This window comes from Sturnus vulgaris, chromosome 30 (assembly GCF_052056855.1).
Source record: "Sturnus vulgaris isolate bStuVul1 chromosome 30, bStuVul1.hap1, whole genome shotgun sequence".
Classification (NCBI taxonomy): domain Eukaryota; kingdom Metazoa; phylum Chordata; class Aves; order Passeriformes; family Sturnidae; genus Sturnus; species Sturnus vulgaris.
The window spans coordinates 2,180,616-2,200,577 of NC_142272.1; the positions used below are offsets into that span (position 1 = coordinate 2,180,616).

The 19,962-nt window shown below is 57.5% G+C and overlaps 1 protein-coding gene across 1 annotated transcript; it reads left to right on the forward strand.

Moving 5' to 3' along the window:
- On the forward strand, positions 1-17,874 carry FAIM2 (Fas apoptotic inhibitory molecule 2). Its single transcript, XM_014893789.2, has 12 exons — positions 1-201; positions 1,748-1,928; positions 4,440-4,543; positions 4,707-4,771; positions 5,344-5,397; positions 8,319-8,369; positions 8,970-9,009; positions 9,524-9,561; positions 10,595-10,682; positions 11,758-11,853; positions 15,100-15,153; positions 17,017-17,874. The coding sequence occupies exons 1-12, from the start codon at positions 187-189 to the stop codon at positions 17,164-17,166; spliced, it is 936 nt and encodes a 311-aa protein (XP_014749275.1). The 5' UTR covers positions 1-186; the 3' UTR covers positions 17,167-17,874.
- The last annotated feature ends 2,088 nt before the right edge of the window (positions 17,875-19,962 follow it).

Consider the following 19,962-nt stretch of genomic DNA (forward strand, 5'->3'; position numbering starts at 1 on the left):
CTGCCTGCAGCGCCCGCTGCTCCGGGGACGCTGCTGGAAGGGGAAGGCAGCGGCTGCGGGAGCTGCGGCCGCATCCAGCCCCGCCAGCTCCGGGAGAAGCGCTGGGAGGGACCCCGAGCCCGGCTCCATCCCGAGCCCGGCTCCATCCCGAGCCCGGCTCCATCCGAGCCCGGGTCCATCCGAGCCATGACCCAGGGCAAGGTAGGAGGGAGGCCGGGCGGGCAGGACGAGCCCGTCCCTGTTGCATAACAGGCGCGTTCGGCGGAGGAAAGAGGGGTGGGGGGAAAGGAATGAAAGGAATAAAACGATGGGGGCAGGGGGAAGCGGGGTACCCGTGCACGGACCCTGCCAGGGGGGCGGGAGGGGCTGGTTTTGGGGTTGGGGGCTGGTTTAGGGGTTGGGGGCTTGTTTAGGGGTGATTTTGGGATTGAAGGCTGGTTTGGGGTTGGTTTTGGGGCTGGGGGCTGGTTTAGGGGTTTAGGTGGTTTAGGTGGTTTAGGTCAAACCCAGTTGGACCTGTGGCAATTCCCCCCCACCCCCGCCCCCCATCCTGGGGGGTCCCTGAGGTGTTTGTCCTGTCCCATCCTTGTCCCCACCTGGCAGCACCTGGCGATGCCCCGAGCACCTTTTGCCCGGCCCAGAGGCTCTGGATATTGGGGATTTCGGGGATTTTGGCGATTTTGGGGTTCTCCAATGCTCTCAGACCGGGGGGGGGGGGGGGGGGGGGGTTGTGCATCCTCTGCCAGCTCATGCACCATCGCCATGGCAACGCTCTGGATGCAGCTCCATCCCTCTGGATGTCCTTGGATATCTGGGGAGCTGGGGAGGGGGCTTGCATGGTCTCGTCCCCCTAACCCCAAGGGATAGGGAAGGACAGGGAAGGACAGGGAAGGACAGGGAAGGACAGGGAAGGACAGTCCCTGGGGGCTGGCAGGGAAGGTGGCACCGCTGGATCTGCCCGTGGGACACATCCCAGCCTGGCCCCTCCTGTGTTTTCAGGGGCTGTGAGCCCTTCTCGCTCTGCTCTGTTAATGCCTGGTGGTTTGGGGCTCGTTGCGATTCCAGCCCCGCATCCCCGGGGTCTGTGGGGATGCCATTCCCGGGGCTGGGCTGGCTCCTCCGGGGGCAGCAGAGGAGCCCAGGCTGACAGTTTATCCCAGGCTGATCTGGAAGGTGAAAGGGATCATGTTCCTAAGGAGATGCGAGTGCTCAGGTGGCTCCAGGTTGGCTCCTTGCTGCCATCCCAAACCCTTCAAATGCTGGGAAGTAGCAGAGCTGAGCCTCCACACGGGCAGAGAGAAAATTCTGGAGGGCCAAACCGGAGCATTCCTGGCAGCAACTCCCCAAAATGGGTGTAAGTGGGAATGAAGAGTTCAGGATTTTTCTGCCCAGGAACTGAAAGCTCTTTTTAAGGAGCAATGTAGGAAATTTGATGAGAAACAGAGAATTCCTGGGATGTTTTTGGTGTCACATTGAGCCCGAAGCACTGCAGGGGCTCCGTGGCTCCCCTCAGACCTCCCTGCCTGGAACTTCTCATCCCAATTAACACCTCGGGGGCTTTCCCATCTCCCCTCAGTCATGGATGCCCATGCCGGGGGTGCAGGGAAGTGTCCGGTGCTCAGGACTGGCCGGATGTCTCCCAGTTCCTGCCCCCTTTTCCAGAACCCGTCCGTGCCAGGCTTGTCCAGGGTGGTTTCTGGGATGCTTTTACTCAGCTCTCTCTCCCTCTTTGCCCCTTTCTGTGCAGCTCTCCGTGAACAGCAAACCCCCCAGCTCTGAGGGGCAGGGGGACAAGAAGGACAATGCCACAGCCCCCCCGGCTCCCCCGTCCTATGAGGAGGCGACAGCAGGAGAAGGGATGAAACCCGGGGCTTTCCCTGCCCCGCCCGCCGCCCCGCTCCACCCCAGCTGGGCTTACGTGGATCCCAGTAAGTCCTTCCATGGCTGTACTGGGGTGAGCCCTGGGGGCAGAGGGGGACCAGGGTTAAGAGGGGGACCAGGGATGTGGTGCCCAGCTTGGCCCAGGGCAGAACTGCAGCTGTGAGCTGTGAGCTCTGTGTGCACAGGAGAGTCTCTGTGGATCTCTGAAAGTCTCCATCTACCCTTGAGCCTCTCCATCTACCCTTATCTCCATCTGCAGATAAAAGTCCATATCTGTAAATAAAAGCCATTCCAGCCATCCCAGAGACCTCACTCCCTTCCAGATGTGGGAGTAAATCCATGGCAGGAGAAATCTCCATTCCCAGCTCGCTGCCCTGGGACATCCCAGCTCCTGGGGCTGAGGGAAAGTCCTGGAGCAGGTGTAGGGATCCCCCCCGATCCCTCCTGCAGCTCCTGCCCAGCCCCAGCTCTCAGAGCAGCTGAGTGACACAGCTGGTGTCACCATTGGTGTCACAGCCCTGAGAGTGGCTGCTGGCAGAGCCAAAGGTTGGATTGTTCCAGCATCCTTGTGGCCATACCTGGGCAAACAAACACTCAGAAGCTCCCTGGAGCAAAGGACAAAGCCCTGGCTGTGCCCAGGAAGGGCTGCAGGCTTGCAGGTAGGGCTGGGTCAGGATGGGGGGGCTGGGATGTGACCCTGGGAGTGGCTCAGGGCTTGCTCTGCACAGTTCCAGCCAGAGAAAATGCTGGAAGGACGTTTAGGGGTCTGGGGACTCCCGAGCCCTTGCCCTGCTCCATCCTCTGCTGCCTGTCCTGCCCAGCTGCAGGGGTGGGATGCCTGGGGAGGGCCAAGGAGTGACAACTCCCCCCTGGTGTGTCTGTGCTGTGTTCCAATGGTTTCTCAGCCTTTTCCCTAAGGAAAAGAGAGGATAAGTCCCCCAGGTGCCTCTGGGGACCATCTGGATTTTTCTGCTGTCACAATGAATTAGGATAGGTGAGGCCCAGATGGGGTGGGATTGGGTATTTTGGGTTTAGGGGGTGGGATGGGGTATTTTGGGTCTCTGGGTGGGAAACCCACTCTATGGGATGTCTCACACCTTACTGGGAGCACCTGGAGAGAAGGGAGGTGAATTTGGGGTTGTTTCTGTGACAATGACCTCAGCACACACTGCCCTGCTGTGGCCTTGGGTGGGGGGATGGATGGGGGGGGAGGAGGAGAAAACCCTCTGGGTGCTGGGGACACCCAGGGAGGGAGGGAGGAGGTAAAACCCTTCAGTTCCTCCAGGCACTGAGGTGCCAGCTGGCTGTTTAGGGGCCAATGGGGTGTTTAGGTGTCAGTTGGGTGTTTAGGTGTCAGTTGGGTGTTTAGGGGCCATTTTGGTGTTTTGGTGTTTAGGAATTGCTTTGGTGCAGGAGCTCAGAAGTGTCCCAGGAATTCTCTGGGCCCGATGAGGGATCCAGGAGAACACGCAGGAGGTTCAGCTGGTGGGGCAGGAAGGAAGGACCAAGGGATTTATTGACAACACAGCTGCACCAGGGACTTATTTCCTGCTGGGGGCACCTACGTGGGGCTCCTGCATTTTGAACACGCAACTTTTGACCAGGAAAACAGGAGAAATTCAGGATCAGGACCTTGAGTTTGGCTTTCCTGGTGTCTGCTCTGAGGCTGAGAGGGTCTTTGCTCCATCTTCCCGGAGGATTTGGGTATCCCTGAGCTCAGAAGATTTAGGAGGAGGGGAGCCATCTGTGGACCAGGCAGGGACAGGAATGTAAAGAAGGAAAATGGCACAAAAGTGAAGAAGAGAAGGGGGGACTCCAGCAAGGGGAGCAAAGAGGGCACGGAATGATCATGGGATCATGGAATGGTTTGGGTGGGAAGGGACATTAAAGCCCATCCAGTGCCACCCCTGCCCTGGCAGGGACACCTCCCACTGTCCCAGGCTGCTCCAAGCCCCAATGTCCAACCTGGCCTTGGGCACTGCCAGGGATGGGGTGGGGAAAACCAGCAGCAGGAGCTTCTGCTCCTGTTTAGGCAAAGCAGAGATGACTTGTGTGGTGATCTGAGGATTTGGGGGAAGATTTTTCTCACTGGTGACATTGGAGCTGTTCCCTCCTGAGTCCCTGCACGGAAATGGGATTGAGGGATGGATTCAGGGAGCTGCCAGGAGCTGCTCTGGGAGCAGAGACGTTGTTGACAAAAGCCACGACGCAAACAGAGCTCAGGAGAGCAGCGAGGGAATCCTCCTGCTCCCCTGGGAGCGCTGAGTCACTGCTCTGGGGATGCTTTATTACCCAGGGAAAGGAGAGCAAGGGATGATCGCAGCCTTCCCATTGCTCTGCAAGGTTTGGTGCTTCCTCAGACAGGGATCAAGCCTGGTGTTGGGATGGTTTGTGGGAGAGTTCCCCCCTCTGTTCCCAGGGATGGTCCTGATGAGCCCAGGAGTGGGAAGGGAGCAGAGAACACCTGGGAATTTGGGGAGCTGAGCTGTGATGGCTCCCTGGGGTCACGTTTGGGAGGGGGATTGGGGTGGGAGCTGCTCCCTTTGGGCTCTCTGCAGGCACCAGCCCCAGCTACGGCAGCGGGGGGTACCCGGGGGACACGGAGCTGCTCACGACCTTCAGCTGGGACGACCGGGACGTGCGCAGGGTGTTCATCAGGAAGGTGAGGGAGGGACACCCCCGTGCTCCCATCCCCCTCCCCGCCCCGTGCTCCCATCCCCCTCCCCCCCCGTGCTCCCATCCCCCTCCCCGTGCTCTGGGCTGCCAGAACTGGAGCCCCCAGCCCTCGGAGGGCTCTGGGATGCAGGGATCACCTCTCCCTGCAGGTTTATGCCATCCTGATGGTCCAGCTCCTGGTCACCGTTGTCATTGTGGCTTTCTTCACCTTCTGGTAGGTGCTGGCTGTGTCCTGAGCCACCTGGGACCCGGGCCCTGGGCAGCTTCCTGGGACTTGGGTCACACCTGGATTTTTTTCGGAGTATTCCAATAGAAAAGCAAAGCTCCCTCAGTCCCACCCATGCTGGGGACTGGACCATCCATCCTGGGTGATCCCCCTGGGCAGTACCTGCTGGGTTTTCCCTGTGGGAGTTACCAGATCCCAGCTCCAGGGGCTGGGCTCCCTGCCCTGCTCATCCTCCTCTCCAGCTCAGATGACCGAGCGCTCTGGGTGTGTGTGGCTCATGTTTCCTCCAGAATAAATAATGGATCACTGCCAGCCTGAGGATTTGGGCTCCCTAATTCCCTGTGGGAGCCATTCCCAGCCAGCTCGTGTGGAACTGGGGGACCAGTGCTGCCCTTCCCACCCAGCAGCTGGGATTCCTCTCCACAGGCTCAGGCTGCCCAGGGGATTCACTCAGGGCTGGGTTTTTAATCCCCACCTAGGGCTGCTCCCAGGGTTCATTGAGCAGGGAGCTGGGAGGGATTGGATTTTTCCTGCTCAGGATCTTTTCTTCTTTCTTGCAGTGAGCCGGTCAAGGGCTACATCCAGACCCACTCTGCCTGGTACTGGGCTTCCTAGTGAGTATCCCTGGCTTTTCCTGTGCCCTTGTGTGCTCCATCCAGACTGGATGGGGCTGTGGGGATGTGGGAGTGTCCAAACACTTCCCAAACACTTCCCTGTCCTGTGTGTGAAGAATCACTGCAAAGTGTCCAGGGGCAGCTGGGGCAGGTCATGGATCATGGAATGGGTTGGGTTGGGAGGGACCTTAAAGCTCCTGGTGCCAGCCCTGCCATGGCAGGGACACCTCCCACTGTCCCAGGCTGCTCCAACCTGGCCTTGGGCACTGCCAGGGATCCAGGGGCAGCCCCAGCTCAATCCTTGGGTGAGCCTGAGGTGAGCAGATGGAAAAATCTCACCTGAATGAGCAGGAGACTCCAGAGAGGTGAACTCCAAACACTTCCCCAAAAATGGCTCTAGAAATCAGGGTGAAGTAAATACCTGAGTATTTCCTGATGAAAACCAGAGAAAACTGGGGAGTTTCCAGGGAAACAGTCAGGAACTTCTACATGAGACCTGGAAGGATGTTCAGGGTACCTTGGAGGCTTGATTTTGGGAATGTCCCTGGGGAAGCTCCAAAGAGCTTCTTGCAGAGCATCCAAGGAAACACTGCAGAACCCCATATCTGCCACCTGGAAGGATGTTCAGGGTACCTGAGGCTGAATTTTGGGATTTTCCCTTTGGAGGCCAGGTGGTTGCCGAGGTTTCCATTACATGATATCCAGTGGATATGGGAGGGGCTGGATTTGGATGTTCTGGCCATGTCTGAGTGGGGCTGTCATTCCTGGGGCTCCATCCCAGAGCCCTGAAGTTGGGATGCCATCCCTCAGTCCCCCAGACCAGCCCAGAATGGAACTTCAGCACTGGGACCTCCTGCCTCTGTGGTTTCCAGGCTGCTGGCAGGGTCAGTGCTGCTCATTAAGTGTGGTGAACTCAGCTTTAATCAGTTCACACCCAAATCAGGAGATGAGACAGCAGCTTATATAACCTGGGAAAAGCCTCAGACAGCAGGAATGAGAGCACCCAGCAGCTCCAGGAGGGAACCAAAGGTGCTCCAGAGGGCAGCTGGGGGTTGGAGAGGCAGTGTCACCTCCCAGGGGACAGGGAGAGAAGGCTCAGCCATGCTCATGTCCCCACCTTGGCCTCGGGGGTCACCTCTCGCAGCTCCCTGCCCACATGAAGTTTATTCCCTGCTCTTTTCTGATGGGAACACCCTTGGTGCAGCTGGGGGGGTTCTGTCCTGCAGGAATTTCCCCCTTGGTCATTGTCCCCCTGTGCCCAGGTGAGACCCCACCTGCAGAGCTGCTCCAGCCCTGGGGTCCTGCACAGGGACAGGCTGGACATTGGGGCTTGGAGCAGCCTGGGACAGTGGCATGCCATGGGGTGGGATGGGATGGATTTTAGGTTCCCTTCCCACCCAGGCCACTCCATAACTTTAATTTTGTCTGTTTTTTCACTGCCCAGTGAGCCAAGCCCTTCCCTCCATTCCAGTGTCTCCAAATGCTTTTCCTGCCCTGTGCCTCCTTCCTAACCAGAGACCTCTGTAAATAAACCTGGGAGCCCCAGGATGTTTTCCCACTGCTGCAGTGGCACAGTGTGAATAAATCCAGAGCAGCCAGGGCATGGACAGCCCTGCTGGCTCTGTGCTCCCAGCAGCCTCTTTCCAGCTGCTCAGCCGTGTCCAGCCTGGCTTTCCTGGTTTCCCAGTGGGAGAGCTGGGCCTGGCTTTATCTCTGTGCCCGGGGTCTCGTGGCTCTGGGCTCTGCCGTCACCTCCCTGCCTCGGCCGAGGGTCAGTGGCTATCGGGAGCCATCGGCACATCCAGAGCCACTGCCCCGGGGAGAGCAGGGGAGCAGCTCCCAGAGCCTGGAAAAACATCCAGCTGTGGGCAGGAGAGCCTCCCTCAGCTCCGGGGCTGCTGTGCTTTGAGAGGGGTCAAATCCTGGGAGATAAAACCTGCCAGGACCTGGGCGGGGCGGGGTAGGCACTGTAAGTCTGGCTCCACTGAGCCGGGAGGATCCTCCTGCCCTGGGCTCGTCCCTGAGCCCTTTTCTGAACGGATCCTCCTGCCCTGGGCTCTTCCTCAAGCACTCCTGCAGTGGAATCTTGGAATGGGCTGGGTTGGAGGGACCTTGAAGTCCATCCAGTGCCACCCCTGCCATGGGCAACCTTGGGCACCTTCCCCTATCCCAGGTTACTCCAATCTGTCCAGCCTGGCCTTGGGCACTTCCAGGGATGAAAAGTCAGAAATTCCCATTCCTGGAGGGATGTACCATGGGAGCAGCTCCCTCCTGCAGCCCTTCCAGCCCTGCCTGAGCCTGGGCACTTTTCCAGCCCTTGGTTTAAAAACCTCCAGTCTTGACACCACCAAGCCTGAAAGGGTTTGGAAACGAGGGCCAAAGCCTCGCACCTCCATGTGAGAAACTCACAGAACCAAGGAATCTTGGAATGCTGAAGGTTGGAAAAGCCTCTGGTGATCATCGAGTCCAACCATCAACCCTCCACTCAGCACTGATGGTGTCCCCCAGAGCCACATCCACAGGCCCTTGGGCACTTCCAGGGATGGGATTCCAGCACTGCCTGGGCAGCCCCTTCCTCCCGACCTCCCTTTCCATGAAGGAATTTCCTAAGAGCCAACACCAATCCAGTTCCTGCCCTGTTTGTCATTAACACCTCTGGGTGCTCCCCGGGCTCTGAACCCGGCCTTGGCTCTGCTCTACACCCAGCCCTCAGCTTTGCCAGGGATGTTTTGTCCCACCCTGGAGAGGGGCACATGCAGGGGAGGCCCCTGAGGGCGGGAAGGAGCTTAGGAGAGGGACCAGGGGTAGGAAACACCTTGATCCACCGAGTGTTTGCATTTCCAGCATCCCCATGCCATGGGAATTCCCCCTGCACCATCCCAGGCTGGATTCCCCCCTGAACTCTCCCTCTCTCCTTGCAGCGCTGTTTTCTTTGTCACCTACCTGATCCTCGCCTGCTGCTCGGGGCCCAGGTAAAGGGATCACTTTGGGGTCTGGGAATGCAGGAATGTTCTCCACAGGCTCCCAGCCCTGTCATGGGGCAGGGGTGGAGCTGTGCCAGCACCTGGATGCAGCTGCTGTGTTTCCATGGGATCAGGGAATGGGTTGGGTTGGAAGGGACCTTCAAGCCCATCCAGTGCCATGGGCAGGGACATCTCCCACTGTCCCAGGGTGCTCCAAGTCCCCTCCAACCTGGCCTTGGACACTTCCAGGGATGGGGCAGCCACAGCTGTAACTGTTCCAGATGCTGAAACAGCTGCTCCAGGCCTGATGCAGCCCTGAGGAGTCTGATTACAGCTGTGACTGTGCAGCAGAAAGTGCCCCGTTTGCAGCTCTCGATGCTGGGAATTGAACATTCCAGAGGATGCAGGAATATCCTGGGGACATTTGTCCTTCTGGCCCGGGGGGACCCCAAAAGCCCTGTGGCTGCCAGCAGTGACAGTGCCCTGCACCACCCCTGGCACTTGTGCACAGGGCACTAATTACCCTCATGGCCATTAATTACCCTCTCAGTCACTAATTACCTACATGGTCACTGATTCCCTGCTGACTGGCCCCTGTGTCCTTTGCAGGAGATACTTCCCATGGAATCTGATCCTGCTCAGCATCTTTGTGAGTAGCACATCTGGCCAACATCTGCCCTGGACACGCATAGGGCTGGAATTCCTGGGGAAAAGTGGGAATTTCATCCTCTTATTTTCCTGAGCTTGGGCTGGGGAGCTGTGGTTGCACTGAGATGGGAGAAGCTAGAAAAAAAACCAGAGAGACTCTGTTTGTTAAAAAATTGCAAAAAATAACCTGTGGGGTCTGGTGGGAACTGGGATGGGAACTGGGATGGGAGCAGGGCTGGAAGGTGAGATATGCTGGGATGGGAGCAGGGATGGGAACTGGGGTGGGAGCAGGGCTGGGAGCTGGAATGTGGGATGGGAGCTGGCTCCTGTGTGGGAGGGATGCAGGAGCAGGGGATGCTCCCTGTGCCCTCTCCTGTGGCTCTGTCACTGGAGGGCTCTGAATGCTGCCAGAGTTCCTTCTCCTGAGAGTCTGAGAGGCTTCCCTGCCCTTTGCTCTGGGATTGAGGGATTTCCTGTGATGACAGGAGGGCACTAACCAGGCTCTCTTTCCCCAGACTCTGTCCATGGCCTATCTCACTGCGATGCTCTCCAGGTGGGTTGGGCACTGTCCTGTGTCCTGTCTGTTCCTGAAAAAGTTCCCTTTTCCTGGGGTGCCAGGGCCACCTGAGCTGTCTGGGGCTCCCAGCAGCCACACAAAGCTGGAGCTTCCCTGTGCAAACACTTTCTGAGGAAGGTTTCCAAGGACTGTCCCAAGGGAGGCAGCACTGGGGGATTCCTGAATCCCAAATCCTGCAGGAGAGCCCTGGAGGGCTGGGACAGGGCAGCACCTGGATGGGCTGGAGGTGACCACACACTGATCCCACATTTCTCACTGCCCCAGGCAGGTGGGGCTGCAGTGAGCCAAGGAATTTTTTCCAGCAGTTTCAGGAATTTGTATCCCACAGCCTGTTCCCTTCCGCTCATTTGCACTGGGAAATCTGCTCCTGGCTCACGTGGGAGCCTGGAGAGAGGGACACGATCCAGGGCTGGTGATGGATGTGTTGGGACAAAGAAATCTGCAGCCTCAGCAGCTCCAGGGGGAAAACTCCAGTGACTCTGCACAAATTCCCCAGAGAAAGCAGGACTGGCTTTTCCAAGGGCAAAATCCAGATCCAGCCTGGAAACCGTTCCAGCCTGAGTCTGCAGCCTCTGTCCCTGCTCCAGTCCCTCCTTCCTGCCCCTTTCCAAAAGCCAGGCTGGGCAGGAGCCCAGGGCTGCTCCTTTGGTTTCCCCTCGTGCTGCAGTGACTTTTGTCACTCTGGTTTTGTTATCTCCCAGTCAGGATCTGCCTCATTCCCTGTCTGTCCATGGATTGGGATCGGTGGATTTGGAGCCCACGGCAGCTCCAGGGCTCTGGAGGCCCAGATGGATCCTCCTGCCTTCCCCCCATCCTTCAGAACAGCAGGAATCCCCATCCAGGCTTTTTTCTATCCTTCCTTTTTTACATTAATGTGGAATATTGATAATTCCAGCTCTGTTTGTGCCCATAGGATTCCTGCTTTCCTTGCCAAGCTCCTGCCTCTCTGAATCCCCCCCTCCCATCTCTGTGGGAATGATCAAATGTGGTTTTCCTGGTCATTTTCCAGTTACTACAACACCAAGTCAGTGCTGCTGTGCCTTGGGATCACAGCCCTGGTCTGCCTGTCCGTCACCATCTTCAGCTTCCAGAGCAAGGTGGGACTGTGGGAGCCTCCCTTGGGAAGGGGCACATGGGGGAGTGTCTGGAAGGTTCTGGATACAGGACCAGCCTGGGGCATGTGGGGATGTCACGACAAGGTTGAGTAGATCAGGATGTGCTAGGGAGGGATGTGGCTGGGATGTAAATGGGGCTGGAAGATGCTGATATATGGGAATGAGATTTTTTGTGGATTGGGATGTGCCATAGGTGTGACTGGAAGATGCTGATGTGTGGGAATAATCTGGGATTTTTGGAGGATTGGGATGTGTCAAGGATGTCAGTGGGGCTGGAAGAGGCTGTATGGTGGCAACTGGGAATTTTGGAGGGTTGGGCTGTGGGATACAGAAGGACACAAAGAGGTGTGATTGGGATTCCTGAGCCCTTCCCTGTGGCACTAACGGGGATTTGGGAAGTGTTGGTTCTGTGCCAGGGGTGGCTGCTGGGATGGAGAGGCAGAACCAGCCCTGGGTGAGTCCTGGGGGGCTCGGGAGCTCTGGCTGTGCCCGGGACAGAGACATTCCCCTGGGATAGGACAGGGACATTCCCCTGGAACGGGACAGGGACATTCCTCTGAGACAGGACAGGACATTCCTCTGAGATGGGACAGGGACATTCCCCTGGAACGGGACAGGGACGTTCCTCTGAGACAGGACAGGACATTCCTCTGGGATGGGACAGAGACATTCCCCTGGGACAGGACAGGGACATTCCCCTGGATCAGGACATTCCCCTGGGATGGGACAGGGACATTCCCCTGGGACAGGACAGGGACATTCCTCTGGGATGGGACAGAGACATTCCTCTGGGATGGGACAGGGATATTCCCCTGGAATGGGACAGGGACATTCCCCTGGGACAGGACAGGACATTCCTCTGGGATGGGACAGGGACATTCCCCTGGATCAGGACATTCCCCTGGGACAGGACAGGACATTCCTCTGGGATGGGACAGAGACATTCCCCTGGGACAGGACAGGGACATTCCCCTGGATCAGGACATTCCCCTGGGATGGGACAGGGACATTCTGGGACATTCCCCTGGATCAGGACATTCCTCCCTCCCATCCACAGTTCGATTTCACGTCATACCAGGGCGTTCTCTTCGTGCTGCTCATGGTGCTGTTCCTGGGGGGCCTGGTCCTGGCTGTCATCCTGCCCTACCAATACGTGAGTGACCAAACTGGGCCATACTGGGCCATGCTGGGCATGCTGGGAGGAGAGGGCCAGCTCCCTAAAAATGGGTGGGAACCCCCACGGAGGGATGGAAAAGCAGGGGGGTCATTCCCTGGGATGGACCATGGGATACAGCTCTGTCTCTACTAGTTAAGGATTAACCCTTGGAACAGCCAGAAGACACAGCAACATGGTCTGCTCTCAAGACAGGAAAGAGAGAGAGAGAGAGACAAAGTTTTATTGTAACACACTCCTTAAATACACTGGAGTGCTCCTGCAGGAACAGAATGCAGCCCATTGGTCAGAGCAGGCAGTGCCTCTTACACTGATGTTTTCATTATAGACAACAGAGTTCCCAAAATGCACCCTCTGAAAACAGGAGCAGGTGCCTTTGTTTGTTCCTGGGAAATCCTCTGCTCCCAGGCCAGCTCCTGGGAAAGCTCTGTGTTCTCACAAAGCCTTCCCACGGGCAACTCCACACAGCTCAAGGATGGAACTGGCCCAGGGCTGGGGACGTTTCCTGCTGTTCCTGAGGTGGAGTCATGGAATGGTTTCTGTCAGGAGGGACCTCAAAGCCCACACAGCCCCACCCCTGCCATGGCAGGGACACCTCCCACTGTCCCAGGCTGCTCCATCCTGGCCTTGGACACTTCAGGGATCCAGGGGCAGCCACAGCTGCTCTGGGAATTCCATCCCAGGGCCTCCCCACCCTCACAGCCAGGAGTTCCTTCCCAATATCCCATCCATCCCTGTGATCCATTCCCTGTGTCCTGTCCCTCCACCCCTGGTCCCCAGTCCCTCTCCAGCTCTCCTGGAGCCCCTTTAGGCACCAGAAGGGCTCTGAGCTCTCCCTGGATCCTTCTCCTCTCCAGGTGAGCATCCTCAGCTCTCCCAGCCTGGCTCCAGCCCTCAGAGCAGCTCCATGGCCCCCTTTGGACTCATTTCAACACATCCATGCCCCTCCTGTGCTGGCACCTCCCTGGATGCAGATGGGGTCTCACCTGAGCACAGGTGCCTCTGCTCAGGCCTCAGTTTCCCCTCAGTAAAACCAGAGAAATAAACAGATTAAACTCTGTCCCAATTCCAGGGCAGGACTCGGACTCAGGACTAACACCCAGCACCCACAGAGGTCAAATCTTGATGCCTCCGTTTCTCAGCAATGACCCTGAGTGACCCTCAGGAGCCACGTCCAAGGGGACAGTGACACCCCTGGGTGTCCCCAAGGCACTCACACAGCTCCAGCCACTTCCTTTGGCCTCTCCAGCCACTCCTGGCCCCAGACCAGGGGAATTCTTGGAGCAGCTTCCAAGCACACTGGAGCAGGGCTGGGCTGCACCCAGGGGTGTTGAGACACCTGGGAGGTGTCACAGAGAGCCTGGCAGCCCCTGGGACATGGGGATGGATCAGGAGAGGGGTTGGGGCCATGAATCACCTGAGAGGCTCCTGGGATCCCAAATCCCTCCCCTCCCAGCCAGCTCCTCTGTCCTGAGCCATTCCCTAAGGGAGACCTCCAGAGATTCCCACTGGTCCCAGTCCTCGAGCTGGTGCTGGACAAACCCAGCCTGGGCATTGCAGAGGGTTGGATTTTGGCTGTCTGGGCTTGAGCTTCTCCTCTCCCCAGTGGGAACGTGAGGCTGGAGCAGCTGCCCAAAGCACAGCCATGAAACTGGAGAGACAGCTCCTCCTCGTTTGCCACGTGGCGAGGTGAGCACAGAGCGAACGAGCCCGGGAGGCAGGAGCCGGCAGAAATCCCTGGAGAGGGAGCGACAGCCCTGGCCTCGCTGAACCCATCTCGGGTTGAAGCAGCACCTTCTCCTGGCTCCTCTGGGCCACTGCAGGGGCTGAGCTTTGGTCCCAGTTCCAGTGAAATTCCCCCTGTGACTCCCACGGCTGAATACATTTAAATTGTGCTTGTTGATTAATCACAGAATCATGGAGTAGCCTGAGAGGGAAGGGACCCACCAGGGTCATCCAGTCCAGCTCCTGCCCCTGCCCAGGACATCCCAACAGTCCCACCTTGTGCCTGGGTGTTGACCAAATGCTCCTGGAGCTCTGGCAGCCCTGGGGAGCTCTTCAGGTGGGGGAAAACCCTTTTCCCAATGTCCAACCCAAACTTCCCCTGACAAAGATCCAGCTGTTCTCTCAGGCAAACTAAAGCTGGGTCCAGCTCTTGGAATATTTGGTGTTTCTTCCAGTGGGATCAGCTGTGTTTGGGTAAATAAATCTGCTCTGGGGGTGCTCCAAAGTGTTCCCATCAGGAGAGTGCTGGGAGTGGGACATGTGGCCGTCCCACACCTGGAAGTGTCCAAGGCCAGGCTGGGATAGTGGAAGGTGTCCCTGCCATGGGACTGGACAGGCTTTAAGGTCCCTTCCAACCCAACCCAACCCAACCCAATCCATTCCATGATTTCCATAGGACAGTCACTGGGGACAAGTGCTGTTTGGAATAAAAAACACCTGAGGGAGAAATTTAGGAGCCAAATGGATTCAAAGGCTTCAGAGAGAGAGGAACCAGGGCCCCATGCCCTGTTCTGTGCCATAGAAACATTCCCAAAGAAACTGTTGAAGTTGGAAGTGGAGCAAATCCAGCCTGGGCTTTTAGAGCACCTTCCCAACTTTCCCCTCCCCCGGGAGCCAAATGCCTTGGTGTGGTCACTGCACTGCAAAGAGAGAGAAAGGACAGCAACACACACCGAGCTCTTTTGGGGAAAAAAGGCCAATTTATTGTACAGACATCCCATATTTAAAGTGTGTTAGTGCAACCAGGACAGGACAGGAGCTCATTGGACAATTGGGACAAACATCCCCTGGGACAGCATGTCCGGATGTCCCATGAGAAAGACACCAGGTGTTAATCTTTATTATTAATTCCTTCTGGTTTTCACCAAGTTATCACTCTGGGAGACTGCCTCCCTAACTGAAGCTGTAGTCAGCTTGTCAGCCTGGGAATGGAGCTGAGAGTCAGGAGAAATCCAGGCCTGAAAGGAATTGCCAAGCTGCAATTTCCTACCTCTCTAAATGTGTGTGTCCACACCTTGGGAATGAGGTCCTGGGTAGCCCATTGTGTCCAGCTCTGACAGCTGTGTCCGTGTGTCTGTCTGTGTCCGTGTGTCTGTCTGTGTCCGTGTCCGTGTGTCCATGTCCATGTCTGTGTCCGTGTGTCTGTCCGTGTCCGTGTGTCTGTCTGTGTCCGTGTCCGTGTGTCCATGTCCGTGTCTGTGTCCGTGTCTGTGCCTCCAGGTCCCGTGGCTCCACGCCATCTACGCTCTGCTCGGGGCTGGGATCTTCACCATGGTGAGTGGCTGCTCCTGGGATCCAGCAGGGGAAGCAGACAATGAATCCTGGAGCCTGGCAGGAGCTGGGGCTGGCACTGCAGAGCTCGGGGTGGCCCTGGAGCCTGGCAGGAGCTGGGGCTGGCACTGCAGAGCTCGGGGTGGCCCTGGAGCCTGGCAGGAGCTGGGGCTGGCACTGCAGAGCTCGGGGTGGCCCTGGAGCCTGGCAGGGAGCCGGGGCTGGCACTGCAGAGCTCGGGGTGGCCCTGGAGCCTGGCAGGGAGCCGGGGCTGGCACTGCAGAGCTCGGGGTGGCCCTGGAGCCTGGCAGGGAGCCGGGGCTGGCACTGCAGAGCTCGGGGTGGCCCTGGAGCAGCGATGAGCCCGGCAGAGCAGGGGAGGTGCCACGGATGTGCTGGTGCCAGCACAGGGCATGGAGTGAGTGCCAGGCTGTGTGGGGTGAGCAATCCCGGCTGGATGGCTCTGCAGGGATCTTGGGGACAGGCCAGAGGTGCCTCTGGAGGGCAGCAGGCAGAGCTGAGCTCGGCACAGCCCTGGGAGCCAGGGCATCCAGGGATGAGGCTGCACAGCTGACTCGGGGCTGGCTGGGTGAGAGCGAGCCAAGGACTGGGATGAGTTTGGCTCACAGAGGTGCAGAAAAACTGGGAAGGCTGAGATCGGGGATTAAGAGGCATTAGGAGGGTTTACACAGGTGGGAAAAGCCCTGGAGCTGAGCAGCTCCTCCAAGGAAAGGCTTGGCTTGTTCCTGGTGGTCTGTCCCCAGAGCCAGTCCCAGCTCTGTGCTGGGGTTCAGTGGGGAGGGCTCTGGGGAGGGTCTGGTGTTCCCTGGGGCTGGGCTCAGCCTGGGCTCAGCCTGGGCTCAGCCTGGGGAGGGTCTGGTGTTCCCTGGGGCTGGGCTCAGCCTGGGCTCAGCCTGGGGAGGGTCTGGTGTTCCCTGGGGCTGGGCTCAGCCTGGGCTCAGCCTGGGGAGGGTCTGGTGTTTCCTGGGGCTGGGCTCAGCCTGGGCTCAGCCTGGGGAGGGTCTGGTATTTCCTGGGGCTGGGCTCAGCCTGGGCTCAGCCTGGGCTCAGCCTGGGGAGGGTCTGGTGTTTCCTGGGGCTGGGCTCAGCCTGGGCTCAGCCTGGGTCTGCCCTGGGCTCCCAGGCAGTGCCCACTGGGCACGTTGGGAACAGGAGCAGTTGAGCAATTGCCTTCTTCACCCATAAAAGTCACTCCAAGGGAGTGTGGGGAGCTTGGTGCTGATTCATGGCTCAAGATCCCTCTGTAAAATACAAGGAGGCTTCAACATCTGATAATTACCCCATAAACCTCAGTCAGAGCCTGGGCCTGGCCCTGCCAGGGCAGCTCAGCTGAGATTTGTTCTGGGGGGGATAAAGCAGCATCTCCTGGAGGATGGGGCAGCCCTGGAGAGCTCTGGAGCCATGGAGTGTAGCAGGATGGCAGAAGGAAGAAAGGGAGGGAGGGAGGAGAAAATGGTGGATTGCAGTCGTGCCTGGGATTTCTGGTGGTGCTGCTCCATGTCCTGCTGGGGCCAGGCCACCCTGTGACCACCTCGGGTGTTTCCCACCCGGGGGAAGTGTGGGAATAACAAGCTGTGGGCTCTGGGAGAGGAGGAGGAGGGAGGGTGGCTCCAGAGCTGGGATGGAGGAAGCCTGAGGGAAGAGGGCCTGGAGTGGGAGTTACACTCAGGGTTTGATTATCTGGAGGGAAATGAGGGAAGGGGAAAGTTGCAGCTGGTTCACTGCCCTGTTCTGAGCTCTTAAATTGTGGTTCCAGCCCATAAAAAGGGGCTGCACTTTCGGAGGCTCTCCTGCCATTGGAGCCCTTCCTGTCACTGTCCCGGGGTTTCCTCCTTTCCCTTGCAGTTCCTGGCCCTGGACACGCAGATGCTGATGGGGAACCGCCGGTACTCGCTGAGCCCTGAGGAATACATCTTTGGAGCCCTCAACATCTACCTGGACATCATCTACATCTTCTCCTTCTTCCTGCAGTTCTTTGGCTCCAGCCAGGAGTGAGGGCAGCAGGGCAGGATCCTCCCTGTGCTGGCAGATGTGAGGGGTTCAATTTAAAAGCAGAGGTGGAAGGGTTCAAAACACCAACCTGACCCAATCCCTCCCTTCGTGTCCATGGAATGCACTGAGGAGCCCCGTGCCCCTCCCGCAGCTTTGTACATTTGCTGTCAGGCCTTTGTGACCCAGAGAGCAAAGCAGGGCTTGTGTCGTGTCCCTTCTGCTCCCCCTGCTCCTGCCCAACCCAAACCAGTCCAGACACTGGGGGCAGGAGAGCAGGACCTGCCTGGCTCCAGGGGCTGCTGCAGGTGCCCTCTGAGTCCTGCCCATCACGGGGTGAAAGTGCTGTGACAAAACATCAGTGAGGGCAACAGAGCAGGGAATTTGGTTGGACCCTGGCAGGAAAAGCAGCTGAGCTAAGGGAAAAGCCTTGGGGAATCCTTGCATTGCCCTGTTTCCCACATTCCTTTGGAGCTTGGTGGCCTCTGCGCTATTCCTGGTGGCTCCTGCTGTTGGAAATGTGGAGTGTGGGATCACATAGCTGGATTTCAGTGTTCCAGGCACAGAGAACCTGTTTGTTCAGGATGTGCAGCTCTCTGAGGTCATCCCTGGTGACACTGCAGGAAGAATTCCTCTGGATCCTTTGCATCTGGCTGTGGGCTGAGCACCTTCCCTTCCCTTCCCTTCCCTTCCCTTCCCTTCCCTTCCCTTCCCTTCCCTTCCCTTCCCTTCCCTTCCCTTCCCTTCCCTTCCCTTCCCTTCCCTTCCCTTCCCTTCCCTTCCCTTCCCTTCCCTTCCCTTCCCTTCCCTTCCCTTCCCTTCCCTTCCCTTCCCTTCCCTTCCCTTCCCTTCCCCATGTGCTGGTTCTCTTTGGACTGTGGCTCCTCACTGGAGGGGTGGGAATCCCAGGGAAGGAAAATTGCCAGAGGAGAGATGGAGGAGGCTGAGTTTCCATGCTGGGAAGGCCATTCCATGTGGGAAATGGGCTGGGATCCTGTGACCCACCCTAAGAATGTGACACCTTCCCAGAATTGTCTTGGTTGCTCCAAATGACCATTCCTGAGGGGTTATTCCCAGGGACTGTGGCCACTGGAACAGCAGTGTCCCCTCTCCCTGGCTGTTTTCCACTCCTCCTCTCCCAAACGGGGATGTCAGCGTGGCTCTGGATGTGCTCAGGTAACTTTCCACCGTGGCCATGCTCACATTCCCTGTTTGGGGCTCAGCTGGCTGATCTGGGGCTGTAAAGCTCCCCAGGGAGATAAGGGCCCTTTTGCTCTCATTCCAGGAGTGATCCTTGCTGCAGATAGGAGCCGGTATCTCCCATCTCGCTGGGAATGCCCGCACGGAGCTGCCTCCAGCAATCCCTGCTGGAGAGGCTCTGCCAGAACGCTGGGACGGCACATTCCTGCTCCTTCTGCCCTGCCTTTTACCCCTCACATGTCCAGTCCTCCTGCCACACGTGTCCAGTGGCCAGGGAAAGTTCTTGTGCAGGGAATGGAAATGCTCCAGCCCCTCCATGGCTGTGCCAATGAGCACGAGTGATGCCTTCCCCGTATCTTCCTCCCCAAAACAGCCCCCAAAAAACTCAGCTAGATCAAAAACCCCCAGTCAGACACAAAAAAACCCCAGTCAGACACAAAAAACCTCCAGTCAGACACAAAAAACCCTAACCAGACAAAAGAACCCAACCCAAACATAAAACCCACAACCAGACCAAAAAATCTCCAACCAGACAGAAAAACCCCAACCAGACCAAAAACCCCCAAACAAACAAAAAAACCCATAACCAGACCAGAAAATCTCCAACCAGACAAAAAAAAAACCAAAAAAAACAAAAAAACCAAAAAAAACCAAAACAAAACAACAAAAAAAAACACAACCAAAAAAACCCAGCCAAACAAAAAACCCACCACCAGACCAAAAAATCTCCAACCAGACAAAAATCAGACACAAAAGAAACACAACCAGACCAAAACCCCCCAGTCAGACACAAAATACCCCAACCAGACACAAAACCCCAACCAGAGCCAGGTTCTTTGTGGCCATGAGGGACACCATGAGGTGATGAGAGCAGAAGTTCATGCCCTGCTGGTTCCTGCTGAGGAGAACCAAATCCTTGGATTGCTGAGCAGGCAGGGCTGGGAATGGCACGGGAGGAACCCTAAAAATGGATGAAATAAGAGTTTCCAGAGGGAATTTCCTGGCCCTCAGCAGACTGGCTGGGCAGCCTTTCTTTGCTCACAGCTGTCTCCTGTAGGAATTTGTGCTTTCCAGGCTTGGAGGGAGGAGTGTGGAGCTCCATGATGAGCTCTGGCTCTGAAATAGTCCCAAAACTCCTCCAAAATGCCCTGCTGGGAGCTGGGGAGGAACACACGGACCTGCAGCCCCCTCTGGAATTGTTCTTTTTCCTTCTGGTGTGGAGTAACTTTGCTGCTGCTGCATCCTGGCTTTTCTGCTGCTGCATCCTGGCTTTCAGCTGATATATCCTGGCTTTTCTGCTCCTGTAGGGAACACCTGGCATGACCCCGCTCCAGGCACCTGCGTGGGGGGGGACTCGCTGCTCTCCCGTGTCCCTTGCATGTGTCCTGGTCCCTTTCCCACACTGATCCCATCCCAGCCAGCCCTGATGGATACTGAGCACTGTCCTGCTCCGGGAGCTGCAGTTCCTGAGGAATGTAGGATTTGGGGTGAGATATGGAGGGCTGCTCCCCTCCTCCCGTGTCCTCCACCCCAAGGCCTCACCCAGCTCTGTATCCCAATCCTTTGGAGCTGTCATTCCTATGATTTCACTGTAAATAGGAT